The 17,265-nt window shown below is 41.0% G+C and overlaps 2 gene segments (V, D, J or C); both read left to right on the top strand.

Annotated features, from left to right (window-relative positions):
* The window catches only part of LOC103241327 (immunoglobulin kappa variable 2-24-like), a 978,355-nt gene that overhangs the window by 313,975 nt on the left and 647,115 nt on the right, over nucleotides 1–17,265 (top strand).
* On the top strand, nucleotides 12,534–13,163 carry LOC103241320 (immunoglobulin kappa variable 1-39-like). The segment is given in 2 exon segments: nucleotides 12,534–12,594; nucleotides 12,720–13,163. Coding segments are annotated over 2 exon segments (402 nt in total).

The raw sequence follows: 17,265 nt of genomic DNA, 5'->3' as shown, positions 1-17,265 counted from the left end.
TCCTTTGGCCACAATGAGCCAAAGATTCAGAGACATGCCTGTGTCAGTATGGCATGGGGCCCTGATGATTGTACAAAGCAGACACCAGTGGGTCTGCTGGGTGTGCCCACCATCCAGCCAGGGGATGGCGTCTCTTGACTGACACTGAACATGGACATTCTACCCAATGGGCCACACTACATGCAATGACAGTAGCCATGCAGGCTGCCCTTACACTATATTTTACTCCATTTCCAGTAAATCATGGGCCATTGTCAACAACCCAGTCACCTGGTCAGGAAAATAGCAACCGAGTGGCTGAACTATTAAAGGATCCCCTGTGCAGGGAAAAGGACTATGGCAATAGCTTGCTTCTTGGACACTTAAATATATGTCACACAATTAGATGCTGGGGCTACCATGGCCACTTTCGAGAGGAAATCATGTCATGTTTTTGGATATTCCATGAGACTTCACTTTGACCAAGAAACAACCTCACTGCACAATCAACATGACAATGGGCACGTTCTCATGAAACATAATGGATGTTCCATGTAATTACCAACACCCAACACTGCCTGCTGTACCTGGATAAGCACCTCTGGTATCCTAGAAATATAAGTAGAGGTGATCCTGACGCAGGTTCAATGGCTGCGGACAATGGGGCGTCTGAAAGATCCTCCTTTGACCTCTTTAGCTGCAGTGGTTCTCAGAGCTGCTCTGAAAGGGTTTCTTGCATGGGAGGAAGGAGACTGGGATGACAGTTCCAGAACAGCACCCTGTGCTTCCCATTCTCACCCCTGCCATTAGGTCCTGCAGGATTCCTCATGGCCCAACATCTCTTTTCCAAAACCTTTGGCATCTCACATGAGTCATAGAATCTAGCTCACAATATTTTTCAGACAAATAACTTTTCTGAATATCTTTTGTCCTCAACTATGTAACTAGTTTACTGACAAGAGAAATTATTTTATGAATGTGGCCTAGTGATGGATGAATCTGGCCTAGGATCCCCTTCATTAATATCCATGAAAAGACTCACAGTCAAGACTCATTGGGACTCAGCATCTGTAATCCTACATAAGATGCTAAGCCACAATCCTGACACTAGATGGTAGACAAACCCCCTAATAACCCTAAGACAGAAGCCTGATCATAGAAATACTGGGAGAGCTTAGGAATGATAATGTTTCATTATCAATAGCCCCTAAGGCTGGAACGTGGTCTCTGTGTTACCTAGAGTAGCTGGGAGGAGCTGCCAGCGTCCTGAGTTGTGGGAAGCACCTCTGTGCTCTGTGCTCTGAGACTAGAAGCCCAGCCTCGCCTTCATGCCTGCCTTGGCTGTGTCCCCAAAGCCCACCTGCTATGGACCAAATTGTGCTTCGTAAATTCTTGTCTTGAATCTCTAACCTCCAGTATAGCTGCATGTGAAGATAAAGCATATAAGGTGGTAATTAGGGTTAAAGGAGATGATAAGGGTGGGGCCCTGATTCAATAAGATTAGTGTCTTTATAAAAAGAGACCCCATTGAGCTCTCCTCCACCCCCAACCTCCATGCATGCAGTGAGGAAAGGCCATGTGAGGACATGGACTGAAGGTGGCATCTGAAAATCAGAGGGAGGATCCTCAGCAGAAAACAGATCTTTCTGGATCTTTATCTTGGACTTCCCAGCCTTCTAAACTGTTAGAAGTAAATGTCCTTCCTTTAAGTCATCCAGCCCAGGGAATTTTGATGTGGCAGTCCCAGCAGACAATCTATGGCCCCCACCTTCTCTGAGCAGGATCAGCCTCAGGAGGCACCTTGTGGACTCTGGGACCCATCTTTTCTTCTCTTCCACCTTCTGTTCTAACTGCCTGGTGAGGAAGGGGAACTGAGGCTTCATCCTCAGACAGTTTGTGTTAAACATGAACATTTCTTTGATGATGAAGTTGTTAGCCTGCTCTTTCATTTTCTGATCAGAATTGCATCAAATTGAATGAACTGCTTGCTTCGTATTAATATCTGGGGATCTGCATCTTTGTTCCCCACTTGGAGAATAGTCAGCATGTTGTGTGGATGCCATCTCCAGCCCCCACCCTGTGTCCCAAGTGAGAGGGTCACTGTCACCTGCAGGGCTGGCTGGAGTATTAACAGCATCCTAGTCTGGCACCAGCAAAAATCAGGCCTGGCTCTGAGCTCCTGCAGGCTCCTGCTGCCTCACTGGACATGATCCCTGCCTGGGTCAAGGGCAGTGGGCCTGAACAGATGTCACTCTGGCCATCAGCAACCAAGATGCCTTCAGAGGTAGGTGTTCCTTCCTCCTGTCCCTATCATGCACAAATCTTCCCTAGCAACGGCTCTGCACAGGAGCTGCTAAGGGTCTGAAATCTTCTGAGGGAAACAGGCTGGGGGACACCTCTGAATTCACATCCCCTCTTTGCCTCACATCCTCTTCCCACCTCCTTTATGGATACCTCTAGTGTATCTTGTGGGCCTCACTGCCTGGAGCATGTCAGGATGTTTCTCTCACCTCCTACTCTGAATTCATGATGGAAATTCATCCTCACTTCATACCTCGGCTGGCCACATCTTGTTTCTCTTGTGTACCTGGCCCAGCACATTGCTGAACTCATGGTTCTGGCCCTACTCCATCAATCTCTGTGGAAGGATCATGGTTGGCAGGTCATGGTTACTGGAGACCAGAAAGTAAAATTTCAAATATTTAGAAGCTTGTGCATGGAGTAGACATAGACCATTGTGCACAGAGTCCCAGCAGCTGGTGAGCCATGAAAGCTGGGCAGAAATATCCCACATCACCCCAGCCAGAGGGGAAGGTGGAAATGAGCCTTGGAGGGTCTTCATCCGTGACCATGCAGCCTGTGAACCCTATGTGCTGCTTTCTTTGATGGAAATGACCAGAAGAGGACTTGTCTATGCTGAGCTCTGGTGAAAAAACTTCCCTCCATTCAGAGCCCAGACTCACTATCCATCTCCTGGGCATCTGCTGCTCTGTGATTCCACACACCCTACATCAGGTCACTCATCATCCTCAGCAATGGGCAGCCCTCTGCTCTCAGCCCAGGGGAAAATGGAAGAGGGTCCTGAGCTTTATCACTCTCAGCGACTGTGGTAAGAAAGGGGCCATCAGGTGTTGCACCTGGTGTTCATTTTCAATGTTCACGTTCAATTTATTAATGTTTAAAACTGTACCTTATACTAGCAATCAGAGTTCTCTTTATATATAAACATATATCACATATTTTTTCATAAACAGATACATAGTATAAAGAAATACAGAAGTATGATGTATTCCCCAAAATTGTCCTTCTGGAAAGTAAAGTTTAAAAAAATCGCAAAGTATTTTTATGAAACAAGAGAGCTGGACCAAATCTGAGACTCAGATTCCTTTAAATTGTGAGCTTTAACTGTTAAAGTATGATCACTCCACTGTCTCTAATGTAGGTTTATTGATGTGTAGACAGTTTTAGAGGATTTTTAAGTTTGTGACCCAGTGTAAGCAAAACAGTATCAGAGACAGGTCTTAATCAATTTACAGATTTATTTTGCCAAAGATAAAGCTTATGGCCTGTGACACAGTCTTAGGATGTCCTGCAAATACGTGCCCAAGGTGATAGGATTACATGTTGGGTTTAAACACTTTGGAGAGACAGAGATTAAGAGGAAAGACATAAATTAGTACATATATGTTGGGGTCCGCGTGTTTCCTAAACAAAGGAATGAACACACAAGACAACACAAGACAAGACAAACATGGCGGCCGCCTCGAATGGCGCGCTCTGCTTTATTTTATACAGTCATTTGTGGAATGTTGCCAAGTCACAAGACACATTGTTGTTTTTCTGACCTTTCCCTGACTTTCTGGATTTTCAAGATATTTACATATAAACAGGCCCCCAACGCCCTGCTTCGTTTGCGAGAGCAGAACTTATCTGGAACACCCTGTTTGTGAGCACGTAGTCCTCTACATTTCCCCTTTCCTTATTTACAAGTTTGAATTTCTTTTAAAACCATCATTACATGTTGGGCTCACTGGGATTCGGTGTTTGCCTTTTGGCACCGTCTCCAGCAGACTGTGAAAAATGACAAAGGCAAGAACAACAATCAATACATTACTAGAAACAGAGGTCAGCAAAGTTTTTACAGGACTCATAGGGTTCAAAGACGTCAAACTTTGTGCAATACCAGTCATCAAATCTGCACCAGTCAGCAACGGTAACTGATTGCGAAATGTTTCAGAAATGTTCTGTGTTAATTCTTATATTTCTAGGGAAAGATTATTATGACCAATTAAAAGTCTCTTTATCTCAGTCCAGTTATGTACAGTGCTGTTTAAAGGAACAGGAGTAATACAAAATTGGGTAGTGTTTCAATCACATTTCAACAAAGCTCGGGTATTCAACACTGTTAGCTGATCTCCCAACCAAGAAACCACTTGTTCCAGATTATCTACTCATTCAGTCAAATGAGCATCTACGTCTCGTTGCTGCTGCCACAACAAATGTGATTGTTCATGCCATTGTTGCACAAATTCTGCATTTTGTATACTCTGGTGTAGAGCTAATCCAGCAACAGCGGCAGTGGAAGCAATTGCTAGAAGTCCTATCACCACGGTCACGACGATTTCAACCATCCTCTGACTGCGGTGGACAAGATCTTGCATAACCTTGTAAATTTGAGTAATCCCAGCAGATTCACTCCAAGTACGTGTTAAGTTTACAGGTAGCCAGGTTTCTTTTCTGGCTCTTAGTATATATAAATCGGAATGAGACTCATTCCAATTATTATTCCACCAAGTAGTATTTATACAACTTAAGAATGTACAATTGTTTGTACAGTTAACTACCCCCGTATTATTATCCTATTTAAAAATTCCTGTCAACAACAAGTAAGGCTTTCTTACACATGCAATAACATATCTAGAACTATTTCGATGCAAAGATATATGGAAAGGGTTAGCAATATTAGTAAGATTTAAGGACATGTTTCCCGTGAAAGTGAACATTGGTTTACCAGCAGCTAGCAACTTCCAAATATGACCTTGTATTTGTGAGGTATTAGCCAAATGTGGCAAGGGGGTGATAGACCACCATTATGCCAAATAATAGTTTCATTGCCATCTGCAGAAATGCTGTGATTACCTTTATGCCAACACAAGTTGACATGGCTGAATTTAGTCTGAAAATCTCTAAGTACACTCCAATCTGTAACAAGGTATTTATGACTCTTCCCTTTTACTTCTAACAACAATCGTGGCCCACTACTTTTACATCTAGTCCACTCTAGTTGGGAAACACCTCCGGACACATCAGGAATAGGGCATAAAGATAATGTACTTGGCAGAGTTTCATTAAGTACTGCAGTATGATTACACTTAAAACTTTGAGCAACAATAATCATATAAAGGCAGAGATATGACTATGGTTATAGCGAACAGCCTAAGCCTCATGAGAAAGATGCAGACAATGTGGATTACCCCCTCAAGACATATAGGTAACCCTTCAACCTCAAATTGATATGAACTATTTACTGTGCCAGTGTTTAATTCAGGATACCTTGATATAAGGGTGGAAAAGGAATATAAGCCCAGTATGTAAATTCTCCAGCTGTTACCTGACAATTTACTACGGCCAGCATAGCCAGGAATAAAGTCAGTGGGGTTTTGGGCTGACCAGCTTGTTGAACAACCCCTTCAGCTTCTTAACCTTTTCAGTTGTCCCCATGTCGGGGGCTCCGCACGAGTTCCGAAGGTGAATGTTCTCTGAGCGCTCAGATTTAGCTCCTGGAATTCCTTCAGGAACTCTTCGGATCGGCTTCTCTTCGCCATGGCACTGTTTCAACCCGGCACCTGTATGGACAAGAGCATAGCCTCAGCCCCATTGTAAAACTTTTCCTTTTAAATATTTTCCTTGTAATGAAGGATAATACACCCACAGATTACTGTTTTGCGGCTTTTCTAAAGGCTGTTGAAAATGTTTCACCGCTGCAGACTGCTGTAATTGGCACCAATGGTTGAGAAAATTTAAAGTAAAAAGGGCTTTCAGAATTTGATGTTTTGGGGAATCTCGCCCATCTCCCCCTTTTAGTTTTAAAAGTTGTAATTTTAAGGTAGCATTGGCTCTTTCAATAATTGCTTGACCTTGACTGTTAAATGGAATACCAGTGGAATGATGAATATGGTATAAAGAGAGGAAGGCAGCCAATTTGCGAGAGCAATAAGCAGGGGCATTATCAGTTTTTGATTCAGCAGGGACTCCCATAACTGCAAAGCAAGTAAGTAAATGAGTAATAACAGAGTCAGCCTTTGTAATGGCGTAGCCCACTGTAAATGTGACCACGTATCAATAGTATGATGAACATATTTTAAACGACCAAAGGAAGGAACATAAGTTACATCCATTTGCCAAATGTGATTTTGAATGCCTCGACGATTAATACCTGGACTTAAAAAAGGTGTAATAATAGGAGCACAAGATCAGCAGGCTCTGACAATAGCTCGGGCTTGACGGCGTGTTATAGAAAATCGCCGATGTAATCCTAAACTATTAGTATGAGGTAGGTAGTGTTCATCCTGAGCCCGCTGGACACTGCCAATAAGTAAAGAATCAATCTGACTATTGCCAAAAGATAAAGGTCCTGGCAAAGCTGAATGAGAATAATTTTTATAGGGTCAGCACCAAGCAACTGACGAGCTCGATGTCATCTTTTAATAATTAATTCAGCCAATTTATCAATATATGGGTGAATTTTCTTAATGGCTTTATTAGCCAAAAACAGCCAATCCAGAATATTATTATCTTGTTGTAAAACAGCCATTGGTGAATGGGGAGTATGCAAAAGACACAATGAAAGTGGAAGATTGGGTGCAATATAATCAAGGTGAGCTTCACTAATTCTATTTTCTACAAATGACAATTCTTCTTCTGCTACAGGGGATAAAGTCCCCATAGGTTGAATACAAGTATTTACAGCTCTAAGATCAGTTAATAAGTGCCATTTTCCTTTTTTCTTTTCTTTTCTTTTTTTTTCTTTTTCTTTTTTTTTTTTTTTTTTTGACAAGACAAACACAGGGGAATTCCATGCAGAAGTACTTGGTTCAATATGCCCCTCGGCCAATTGTACCTTAACTAAATTCTTTAAAGCCTTAAGTTTTTCTTTAGATAATGGCCACTGTTCCACCCAAACAGGAGTTGTAGTTTTCCACCTTAATTGTAAAGCTCGAGGCTTGTGGACAGTGGCTAAGAGTTTAAAGGATTGTAGCCCATTTTGAACATCATATTTTTGGCAGCAGAAGAAATATGAGGAATGCTTAAAAAGGCACCAAATTGTTGTAAAAGATCACGGCCCCAAAGGTTAATATTAATGGGAACAATATAAAAGAACACTTTTCCTTGTTGTCCTTCAGGTCCTACACAGCTCAGGGGCTCGACACTTTGGTAGACTATAGAAGCAGTACCTAGGCCAGATAGAGGAACCGATACTTGTTTCTTTTTCCAATGATAGGCCATTGAGCCAAACATTATCATATACATCCTCTCCTGTGTCGACTAATCCCTCAAAAAGTATCCCATTAATTTGCAATGAACATAAAGGTTTTTGATCAGAAACTAAAGTTTCCCAGAAAACAGTTTTCCCAGTACTACTGAAACCTCCTTGACGCCTACAGGAGGAAGAGGCACAGAGAAAACCTGACCTGACATAGGCAAAGAGGTTGGAGGTGGAGGCAAAGGGAAATCCTTTTTCAAAGGAGCAGAAGGGAAGGTAACAGGGAAGGCTCATGGCGGAGAGATAGGAGAAACAGGAGCAGCGGTACCTTGCAATTTTAACAACTGTTGTAACATCTCTAAAATGCGCTGCAAATCAGAATTTCTTTCAGATGAAGGAGGCATTAGCTCTTTTTCCAATTCCTTGTCCTCAACAACCGGGCCGTAAATATGTCCCTCTCTAGGATCATTCCTCTCTAAAGCTTCAGATGCCTCACCTCCTGTGGCAGTATCGCCATGCTTTGAGTCAGTTTCAAGTAACTCTAATCCTGAGTAATGGAACTACACAAAGCCCACAAAGTCAGAGGCATCGTTTGCCCCCGCTGATGAGCTCGACGCAGGGCTTTAACCACTTGTAACCATTCCTTTCTATTTAACTGCACTTTGGTTTGATATTGAAACCAATAACAATGTTGTTCAACATGGGCAAACAATCGCTTCAAAGTCTTATGTTCCTTAACTAACTTCTACTCCTATAGACATCAACAGTCCCTGGAGTAACCACAAATATTCAGAGGCCAGAGAGGTGGAATTCCCTATAATTTTCCCGTGGGTCCCCCTTTCTTTATTTACCTGCCCGGGGTGTTCCCCCTCCGGTTCTTCGCTCTCGTGGAGCCACGGACCCTGCTCGCTGCGCCAGATGTTGGGGTCCGCGTGTTTCCTAAACAAAGGAATGAACACACAAGACAACACAAGACAAGACAAACATGGCGGCCGCCTCGAATGGCGCGCTCTGCTTTATTTTATGCAGTCATTTGTGGAATGTTGCCAAGTCACAAGACACATTGTTGTTTTTCTGACCTTTCCCTGACTTTCTGGATTTTCAAGATATTTACATATAAACAGGCCCCCAACGCCCTGCTTCGTTTGCGAGAGCAGGACTTATGGGGAACGCCCTGCTTCCTTTTCGAGAGCGGGACTTATGGGGAACGCCCTGCTTCGTTTGCGAGAGCAGGACTTATCGGGAACACCCTGTTTGTGAGCACGTAGTCCTCTACACATATAAGATATGTATTAGTTTGTCCTGGAAAGGTGAGATGTCTTGAAGCACGGGCTTCCAGGTCATACATGGATTCAAAGGTCTCCTGACTGGCCATTGGTTGAAAGAGTTAAGCTCTGCCTAAAGACCTGAATTTATCGTAAAGAAATACTTGAGTTTAGATAAGGGAGTGTGGAAGCCATGGTTCTTGTCATGTGGAAGAATCCTGTGGGTAACAGGCAAAGTAGATGGTGAATGGTGCCTATCCAACGTTTTTTTTTTTAAAAAAAAAAAAAAGTCAGACTCTTTGGAAAAGACTTAGTAAGGGGAGGAGATTCTCTCAAGAATGAAAATTTCCCTCACTACAGGCAACTTTGCAGGACCACTTCAGAATATGATGAAGAAATATTTTTGGGGTAAAATATTTAGATTTTCGTCAGGGCCTATTCTCTGTAATGTTGGAGTATGCTACCTTATTGCTACAAAGCATCTGTTTTGTCAGTCTAAAGATCTGTTGTAATGATAATGCTGGTCAGTTGTGTCTGAACTCCAAACGGAAGAGAGTATAATGAGGTACATCTAAACCCACCTGCCAGTCATGGCCTAACCTAGTTTTTCTGTTTTCTTTGAAGCTATCTCTGCCACAAGAGGAGATCCTTCAGCTGGTTGGTGGCTTACAACTTATTTTTTTGTTTTAACAAACAGAGCAACAAAAAAAAAATCACTGCATAAATTTAATCTAAAATAGATTGGTTAAAAAAAATTAAGTGCTTCCTGAATATTCCTACATGTCAAAGAGAGAGAAGTGATAAGAATAAAGATGAGAACTACTTCTCATAGCAAAGATAAACAATTTTTGTTACTATCTTAGTTCGTGTCCACCAGCAATGACGATTCCTATTTAGGCAGCAAATTTACACTGGGAGGAAAGGAGGAAAGGAGGAAGGGAACAGAAAATGAAAGGTAAAAGACAAATCAAAAACTCACCTGACTCAGGAGAAATGAAGATCACCCACATGTGGAAACATGGACTAAATTCCTCTGGGCTGTTCCACCTGAGAGATGAGGAAGCTGGGGTATGTATACACCTCATCCTGTCCTCACTGATTGTGAACTGTCCCTCTTGTTCCATTTCAAGCTGCTATAACAGGTTTCTTGTCACCGTGTAATTTATAAAGAACAGAAATGAATTTTCTCACACTTCTGAGGAATGGGAAATTTAAGATCAAGGCATGGGCAGGTAAAAGTCTGCTTTCTCTGCTTTCAAGATGATGCCTGGAGCATTGACTCCTTCAAAGAAAGAAAGGCCTTGTCTTAACGTTACAGACAAACAGAAGAGAGAAAAAGATTCCAGCCCAGTAAGCTCTGTTTATTGTGTTATTAACGTATTCCTCTAGAGGGTTCCACCCTCATGATCTAAACACATCCCAATAGACCCCACCTGGTAATACCACTACACTGAGATTTAACTTTACAACAGATGGATTCTGGAGGACATAGTCAAACCATAGCACTTTTCTAAGAGATACACATTCGAGGCATCTGGCCAGCAAGGCATGCAGGCAGATCTCTCTGCCCAAGATCATAAGAACCTAAGACATATATATGGCCATTGGAAGTGAGCAGAGGTACAACAAACGGGAAAGCCCTAGATTACAGATGGGGACTGCTACGTTCATCATGGTACAGTCAACCCTAGAATAACTTGGGTTTTAAATTTGCAGATTCATGTATATTTTCTTCTGTGTGTGTCACCTGTGAGCAAGTACTTTATAAGTAGTAATATATTTTCTGATTTTTATGGTTGTCTTAACATTTTTTTCTTTAGCATACTTTATTGGAAAAATAGAGTATACAATATGTATAACGAAAAAAGCGATTAATCAACTATTTTATCACTAAGGTTTCCAGTCAAAAGTAATCTATTAGTACTTAAGTTAGGGATGCAAAAGTTTACACAGGTTTTCATCTGCACCAATGCTCAGTGCCCCAACCTCCACGTTGTTCAGGGGTCAACTGCCCTTTCAGTCTGTAGCTGTGTCTCTCTGGAACAGCATCTTGGCAGGTGGGTTGTAAGTAAAGGAATCCGGAAAATAACATCTCAAACTATGCTGCATTTGTATGATGATTATGAAAAACCAAAGGCATTTAGAAAGCAGCAAATTCACAAAAGAACTTTTCCTAAATATCCCTTATCTGCCTAAAAGCAGATTCTTCAGAAGGAAACCAATTGTCAAGAAAATTCTTCCTGAGAATTTTTATCAGTGAAGATTAACACAAAACAGGAATCAAAAATAGAAGAGACTGGAAGTTGATACTTTAACCAGGCAGCTGATTACCTGTTCTCTTGAGGATGCACCTCTATTCTCATCTATTCTCTCCAGGTTGCCTACACTTCCCAATTCCCTCTTCCCTAGAAAAGAAATATAAACACCTGGATCTCATTGAGTTATCAGGTCATTGCCCTGCGATGATGTCCCACTACACTTTAAGTGAATTTTGTTTGCCTTTTCTCTTACTAATCTTCCTTTTTTCAGTTTATTTTCAGCAAACATTTAGAGGACAAATGGAGCTTTCTTCCTTTCTCCCAATATAACCAAGTTCTCTTAAAATTTGGGCTGCTTACAAAGCAGCAGGAAGGTTTGTGCACAGACTACAGCATTGTGATTTGGCTCCACTAGTCAGGCATCAGTAAAATTTTGTGGAGCCCTAGGCTGTAGTCCACTGATGCTGACATTGTTGGATCCACCTCCTCTGCTACTGAGCCAGGCTGGGACATTTTTGGGCACATTAGAGATATTAGATATAATGACTGCAAATCCCTGTCCAGTTTCATCTGGATCCAACTGATTTCTCCTTGTACATGGGCAGTTGCGTGATGAAAGACTGTCTCTTTCCTAACGATGTTAACAGGGAGGCTGGTGTCTGGGTCAAGATGATGTCCCCAGTCACTGATAAAATGTAAAAGAGGAAAGTGTCATTGATGGTGCATGGCAGGGACATGCTCCGTACAGTGACCACCCGCATTAAGAGAGATGAACATTGGGAAATAATACTCAATGGCAGAAAAGAACGTAGACTATGAAGGTGCCCAAAACAAGAATAAGCTGCAGCCCATTTAGTCTCTGGATATTAAAGAGACCTGTCACTCTTGATAATAGTGAATCCGTGTGTGCTGCCTGCATTGAGAAAATTCGATGTCATCTTTGTGTATTTGTAGTAAATTGCTTGAACTTATACTGGTAAGAACAATGGAATAACATCATTACCTAATACTTAAAAATATATGTAGCATCACGACAATACATTTTATTTTTTATTTTTTTTTGAAAGGAACAAAGAAAAATTTACAGAAAAGTTCCAAGTATATGACAAATACCCCCTTCCCTAACCAGAATCAAAGGAGAGTCTTTAAAGACCTTAGAATTGTATCATCTAAAATTTTACTATGTGTTTCCTACAAAAAAGAATATCCTCCTAAATACTCCCCATACACCAATGAAATATGTTACTCCATCGACACTTGAGGAATATTTCAAATTGTGAAAAAAAAAATCTCAAAAATGTCTCTCATAACAAAGTAGTCCCCAGTAGAAACATATTCTCTGCAGACAAATTTCTGCTACCCTGATCTTACCTGGGACACCTGGGGACACTGAATCGGTGCTGAGTTACTGACATGAGCCAGCCCTGCAGCTGTGCCCAGCCTGCCCCATCCCCTGCTCATTTGCATGTTTCCAGAGCACATCCTCCTGCCCTGAAGACTTATTAATAGGCTGGTCACACTTCATGTAGGAGTCAGAACCACTCAGGACACAGCATGGACATGAGGGTCCCCGCTCAGCTCCTGGGGCTCCTTCTGCTCTGGCTCCCAGGTAAGGAAGGAGAACACTAGCAGTTTACACAGTCCAGGGTTCTGAGTACTGCTTTACTATTCAGAGAAATTCTCTAACAACATGATTAATTGTGTGGACATTTGTTTTTATGTTTCCAATCTCAGGTGCCAGATGTGACATCCAGATGACCCAGTCTCCATCCTCCCTGTCTGATTCTGTAGGAGACAGAGTCACCATCACTTGCAGGGCAAGTCAGGGCATTAGCAATTATTTAAGTTGGTATCAGCAGAAACCAGGAAAAGCTCCTAAGCTTCTGATCTATTCTGCATCCAGTTTGGAAAGTGGGGTCCCATCAAGGTTCAGCGGCAGTGGATCTGGGACAGATTACACTCTCACCATCAGCAGCCTGCAGCCTGAAGATTTTGCAGCTTATTACTGTCTACAGTATGATAGTACCCCTCCCACAGTGTTACACACCCGAACAAAAACCCCCAGGGAAGCAGATGTGTGAGGCTGGGCTGCCCCAGCTGCTCCTCCTGATGCCTCCATGGGCTGAGAGTGTTCCTCAAATGCAGCCACTCTCTGATGGTGTCGGTAGAGGGGGACATGAAGTCACCTCTGCACCCGAATTCTTTTCTCTTTCTCAGCCCCAACTATACGGACATAGCAATGCCTCTCCTGATTTACTGAAGACAGAGATCATGACACCTGAGGAGTCTAGTTTATGGCTTCAGTTGGACTTTATACAACACAGAAGAAGCCACTATAGATATTCTCAGCATGAATTGTCTTAATACAGAGAATTAAAGTAAACTAGTGAAGTCTAAATAAAATGTAGAGATGAATCTCTAAATTTAATGTTTTATTTGCATATAAATGTTTCCCAAATGGGGTATACAGGAAAACTCAGTGGTCTTCAATATATTGGAAGAACAAAGAGAAATTTAGCATTTTATGAAAAAAGGAAAATGTTACCTATGACTCTTCGAGAAAGTTCATTGGCACTAGGAAGGGTTGGGAGCTGGCAAGCTCAGACTGCTAAGCAGTGGTGGACAAAGTGAATCCTAGAATTATGTCAAGTTATCTCAGAAGTTGTGGATCAATTTGATTTCAGGTTACAAGAAGCCGAAGCAGTGAAGCTTGCAGAGAATTTTGTTACTGAAATACCAGGGATTCAGTGAAGATCCTGCTGCTCACCACACAGAAAGCCAATCACAAGACAACAAGGAACAGGCGTTAATCAGGTGCTGCAGTCGAGCAGATGGGACACTATTCGCAAATGTATCTCCCTGAACTACTAAAATTAGGGGTTTACATAGCAGGGAGGAAATGTGGGAAAACAGGAATTATGGAGGGGTAAGAAAGAGAATTTAGTCAACAGGAAGCAGGAGGTCAGTTAGGCAATCATAATGGGCGAAGGTTCTGACGTCTCACTGTCCGAATTCAGTGATACATAAATTTCAGCTCCTTGATAGTATCTGGGTGAGCTGATGGTTCGTTTACTGAAAAAAGAACTCAGGTAAGACAGATGTAACTATCTTGAGTTTTAAGACTGGGGAAGTCAATTTCTATGTTTATTCATAAAACCATAAACATTAGTTCTGTGGGATAATAGAGCCTATTTCAATTGCATTCTAGAAACAATATTTTTCACCCTGAGTGTCTTTCTCCTCTGATTTCTTGTCTTTGTTGGGTATGACAGAATGACCCAATTCCTATATTTAATGTTCACACTACAACCTTTCAAAGCCAAGGATATAGTATTCAGGAAAGTTGATATTAGAAACAGGATTCTTCTGGTGCTCCCTCAGAAAACAGAATGTGTCTGCCCCTGAAGTATGGGCTATTTAACCGTGTGGTCCTCAGGCCTGTCTGGAAGCTTAAGTCTGGGGTTGCTGAAGTTCTCCGCTTCCTAGAATATCTTTCCAGGTGTTTCTCCAGTCCTCACCTTTGTCTCTGTGCCTGTCTTAGGTACCAATGGATAATATTGAGTCTTCCTTTTCTGACTTCCAAATCTCATGGGGGACCTCTTATTGGCAACTCTATAGGACACAAGAGGTAAGGAGAGATATTTATTTAAGTTAAAATGATTTTCCCCCAAAAAGGCCATTGAAAAACATTATATTTCAAGCCACATGTTGAAAACATCCAGTTTTGTTTTCTTATTAATGCAAACTTACATTTGCAAATATTTTCAGGATTTTAAAGCTTGAAAACATAACTATTTGTCTATGGAATGATCAAACACCTCTATAATTAAGTGGAATAACATTTTCTTGAAAATTTGTACTCATTGAAATAAAGGAATATATTTAAAATGCGTGAAGCTGTTTTAGAAATTATTGGACTTAAATTCAACTGTGCGGTTTGGTTTGGGAGGGTGATCTCTCCTGTGACCTGTCACAAGAATCTTGTGTCATGTTTAGTCAATGCTGTTCAGCGATGTCCTTAAACGACTGTTATCTACAGGCTGAATACAAGCTCAGTGCCCTGCAGAGGAACCACTCAGCAGAGCCCTTCCTTGATCAGCCAGATGACTGTGAACATGAGCATCCATGAACATGAAAACAAATGTTTACTGTTATCAGACACTGAGTTGTGTATTTACCCAGTTACTGATAATTAATGCATAAATGCTTCCTGATACAGTATTTACACCTCTACCTATATAAACATATGTATTTTTTCTTAAATTGGTGGTATGAATGTGAATATTTAACAATCAAATTATGACCTTATTAAGAGAAAAAGACAAAATTAAAACTAATTAGTATTTCGATAAAAAATAAAAATTTACCTTATTTATGGAAAAATGTGTGTATATATTTAAGATACATAGAAGTGAATGTATATTTATTTGATAAAATGTTGGCTACAAATATGTAGAATATTCATATTTAAGTACATTCATTCTATTATATATGCAATATATACATATTTATAAAATATTATCTGAATTATATACATTTAAATAATTATTGTTATATTCCACAAAAAAAAATAGTGTTCTGGATGACATATAATTCATACTCTGCTACAGAAAATTTCATTGTAGCCTTTATTTTTAAAACTTTACCAAATGGTTGTCCTTACCTAAAATATTTTTCCAATCCAGTAGAGCTCCAAGGGTAGGACTAGAGAAAATTTTGACTAATGTTAAATATTAACCATTGCATCCTGTGAAAGTCTCCATTATGTTCATGCCCACAATGATGATATTCCAAATAGAGTTCTCACAGCAATGGATGCGGATGGAGTCACATCAGTGCCATTGTCAAGGAAGCCCTGGAAATGCAAAAACCTTAACAGTGGGTAAACTGCAAGGATTACATCTGATGATCACATTGCCAAGAGAACAGCTATTCAATAATATTGGCTGTTGGTTTTGACAGATCATCGGGCCTTAAAAGGAAGGCAACAGGATGATTTCAGACAAAGTCATTCTGCAAGAACTATGACTAGAAATTTCAAAAATGAGCCATAATCGAGAAAAAAAAAAAGTTTTCCAAGTGAGTATTAATTGAAATGCCATTAACGAGCAGAGGCTTCTAACAATGAGGATGATTCAACACATGGACTTCATTCAGTCACCTTTCCCAGCTTTCCCAGAGAGTCTCACGAACCAGTGTTATGGAGGTCCCCATGGGGACTCAACAATATGAGTTTCAACTAATTGAGATGTACAGGGCTACTGGCTCTTCTGAACACCTAATCTGCCGAGAAAATGGATCCCTCCAGAACCCTTAACTTTGTACCACACATCAGGGCTCAGACTAACAGCTGGTATCGGGTGATTCCAGTGGACCTCATGTAACATGAGGAGGGCAGTGGTTATTTTACTATATTTGAATTTGCCTTCCTTTTTGGTTATGTTTCTGCATAAAATAGTATTTGAGGATTTTCAAAGTGTTTTCATCAGAGTCAGGAAGTTCTTCCACAATATGGCTTTGGATCAAGCTACTTATTTAACTAAAAAAAGGTGAAGCAAACTATAGCTCAAGCCCTTGTCATGTGCACAGTTGCAGCTTTCCCTATAGACAGGGAAAAAAAATTATCCATCAAGCAAAGCTGGCACACAAACCCTTGTGCTAGTGAATTGCTATGCTGTCAGATGTGGTGGAGGCTCTGAAACACTAACTGTGATTGGTGCTTTTACTCCCATAAGCAGAATATTTACATCTGGAAAATGAGGTGTAGACTCATCATTGGTGTACCAACTGAACAGCTTGAAATACTTGATTTCTGTTTTCTCAGGGCTGTGGTTTTCTGGTTGATGGTTCTTAATCCAAAGAGTTGACATAACAATTGTTTCATTAAATTGGAAGAAACAATATGATAAGCATGTGACCATTTATACTTAATACAATACTGGATAAGTTGTCAACACAGGGCATTAGGGTGTATGCGGGGGCCATAGATCTAGCCCATATAAAGCAAGAGCAAATAGAATTGATTTTGCATATTTTAGAGAGGAAGTACAGAAAATGTGGACCCTAGGGGACCTTCCAGAATATTTCTATTTATTGCCATTTCCACTGGTAAAACTCAGAGAAAATTTCAACAGTCATCAGGATGAAGTTCTAGGGATCACAGTCATGTGAGGCATTCCCTGCACTTGGATCTCCAGTGAGGCAAAGGGAAGATGAAACGCATAGTGGGATATGGAGGTGCAAACAGCAGAGACAGCCTCCTGGTCAGCTGTCATAACAT

Source organism: Chlorocebus sabaeus, chromosome 14, assembly GCF_047675955.1.
Source record: "Chlorocebus sabaeus isolate Y175 chromosome 14, mChlSab1.0.hap1, whole genome shotgun sequence".
NCBI classification, from domain to species: domain Eukaryota; kingdom Metazoa; phylum Chordata; class Mammalia; order Primates; family Cercopithecidae; genus Chlorocebus; species Chlorocebus sabaeus.
Note: the sequence above shows the minus strand (reverse complement) of the source record. Positions and strands in the feature narration are given on the sequence as shown.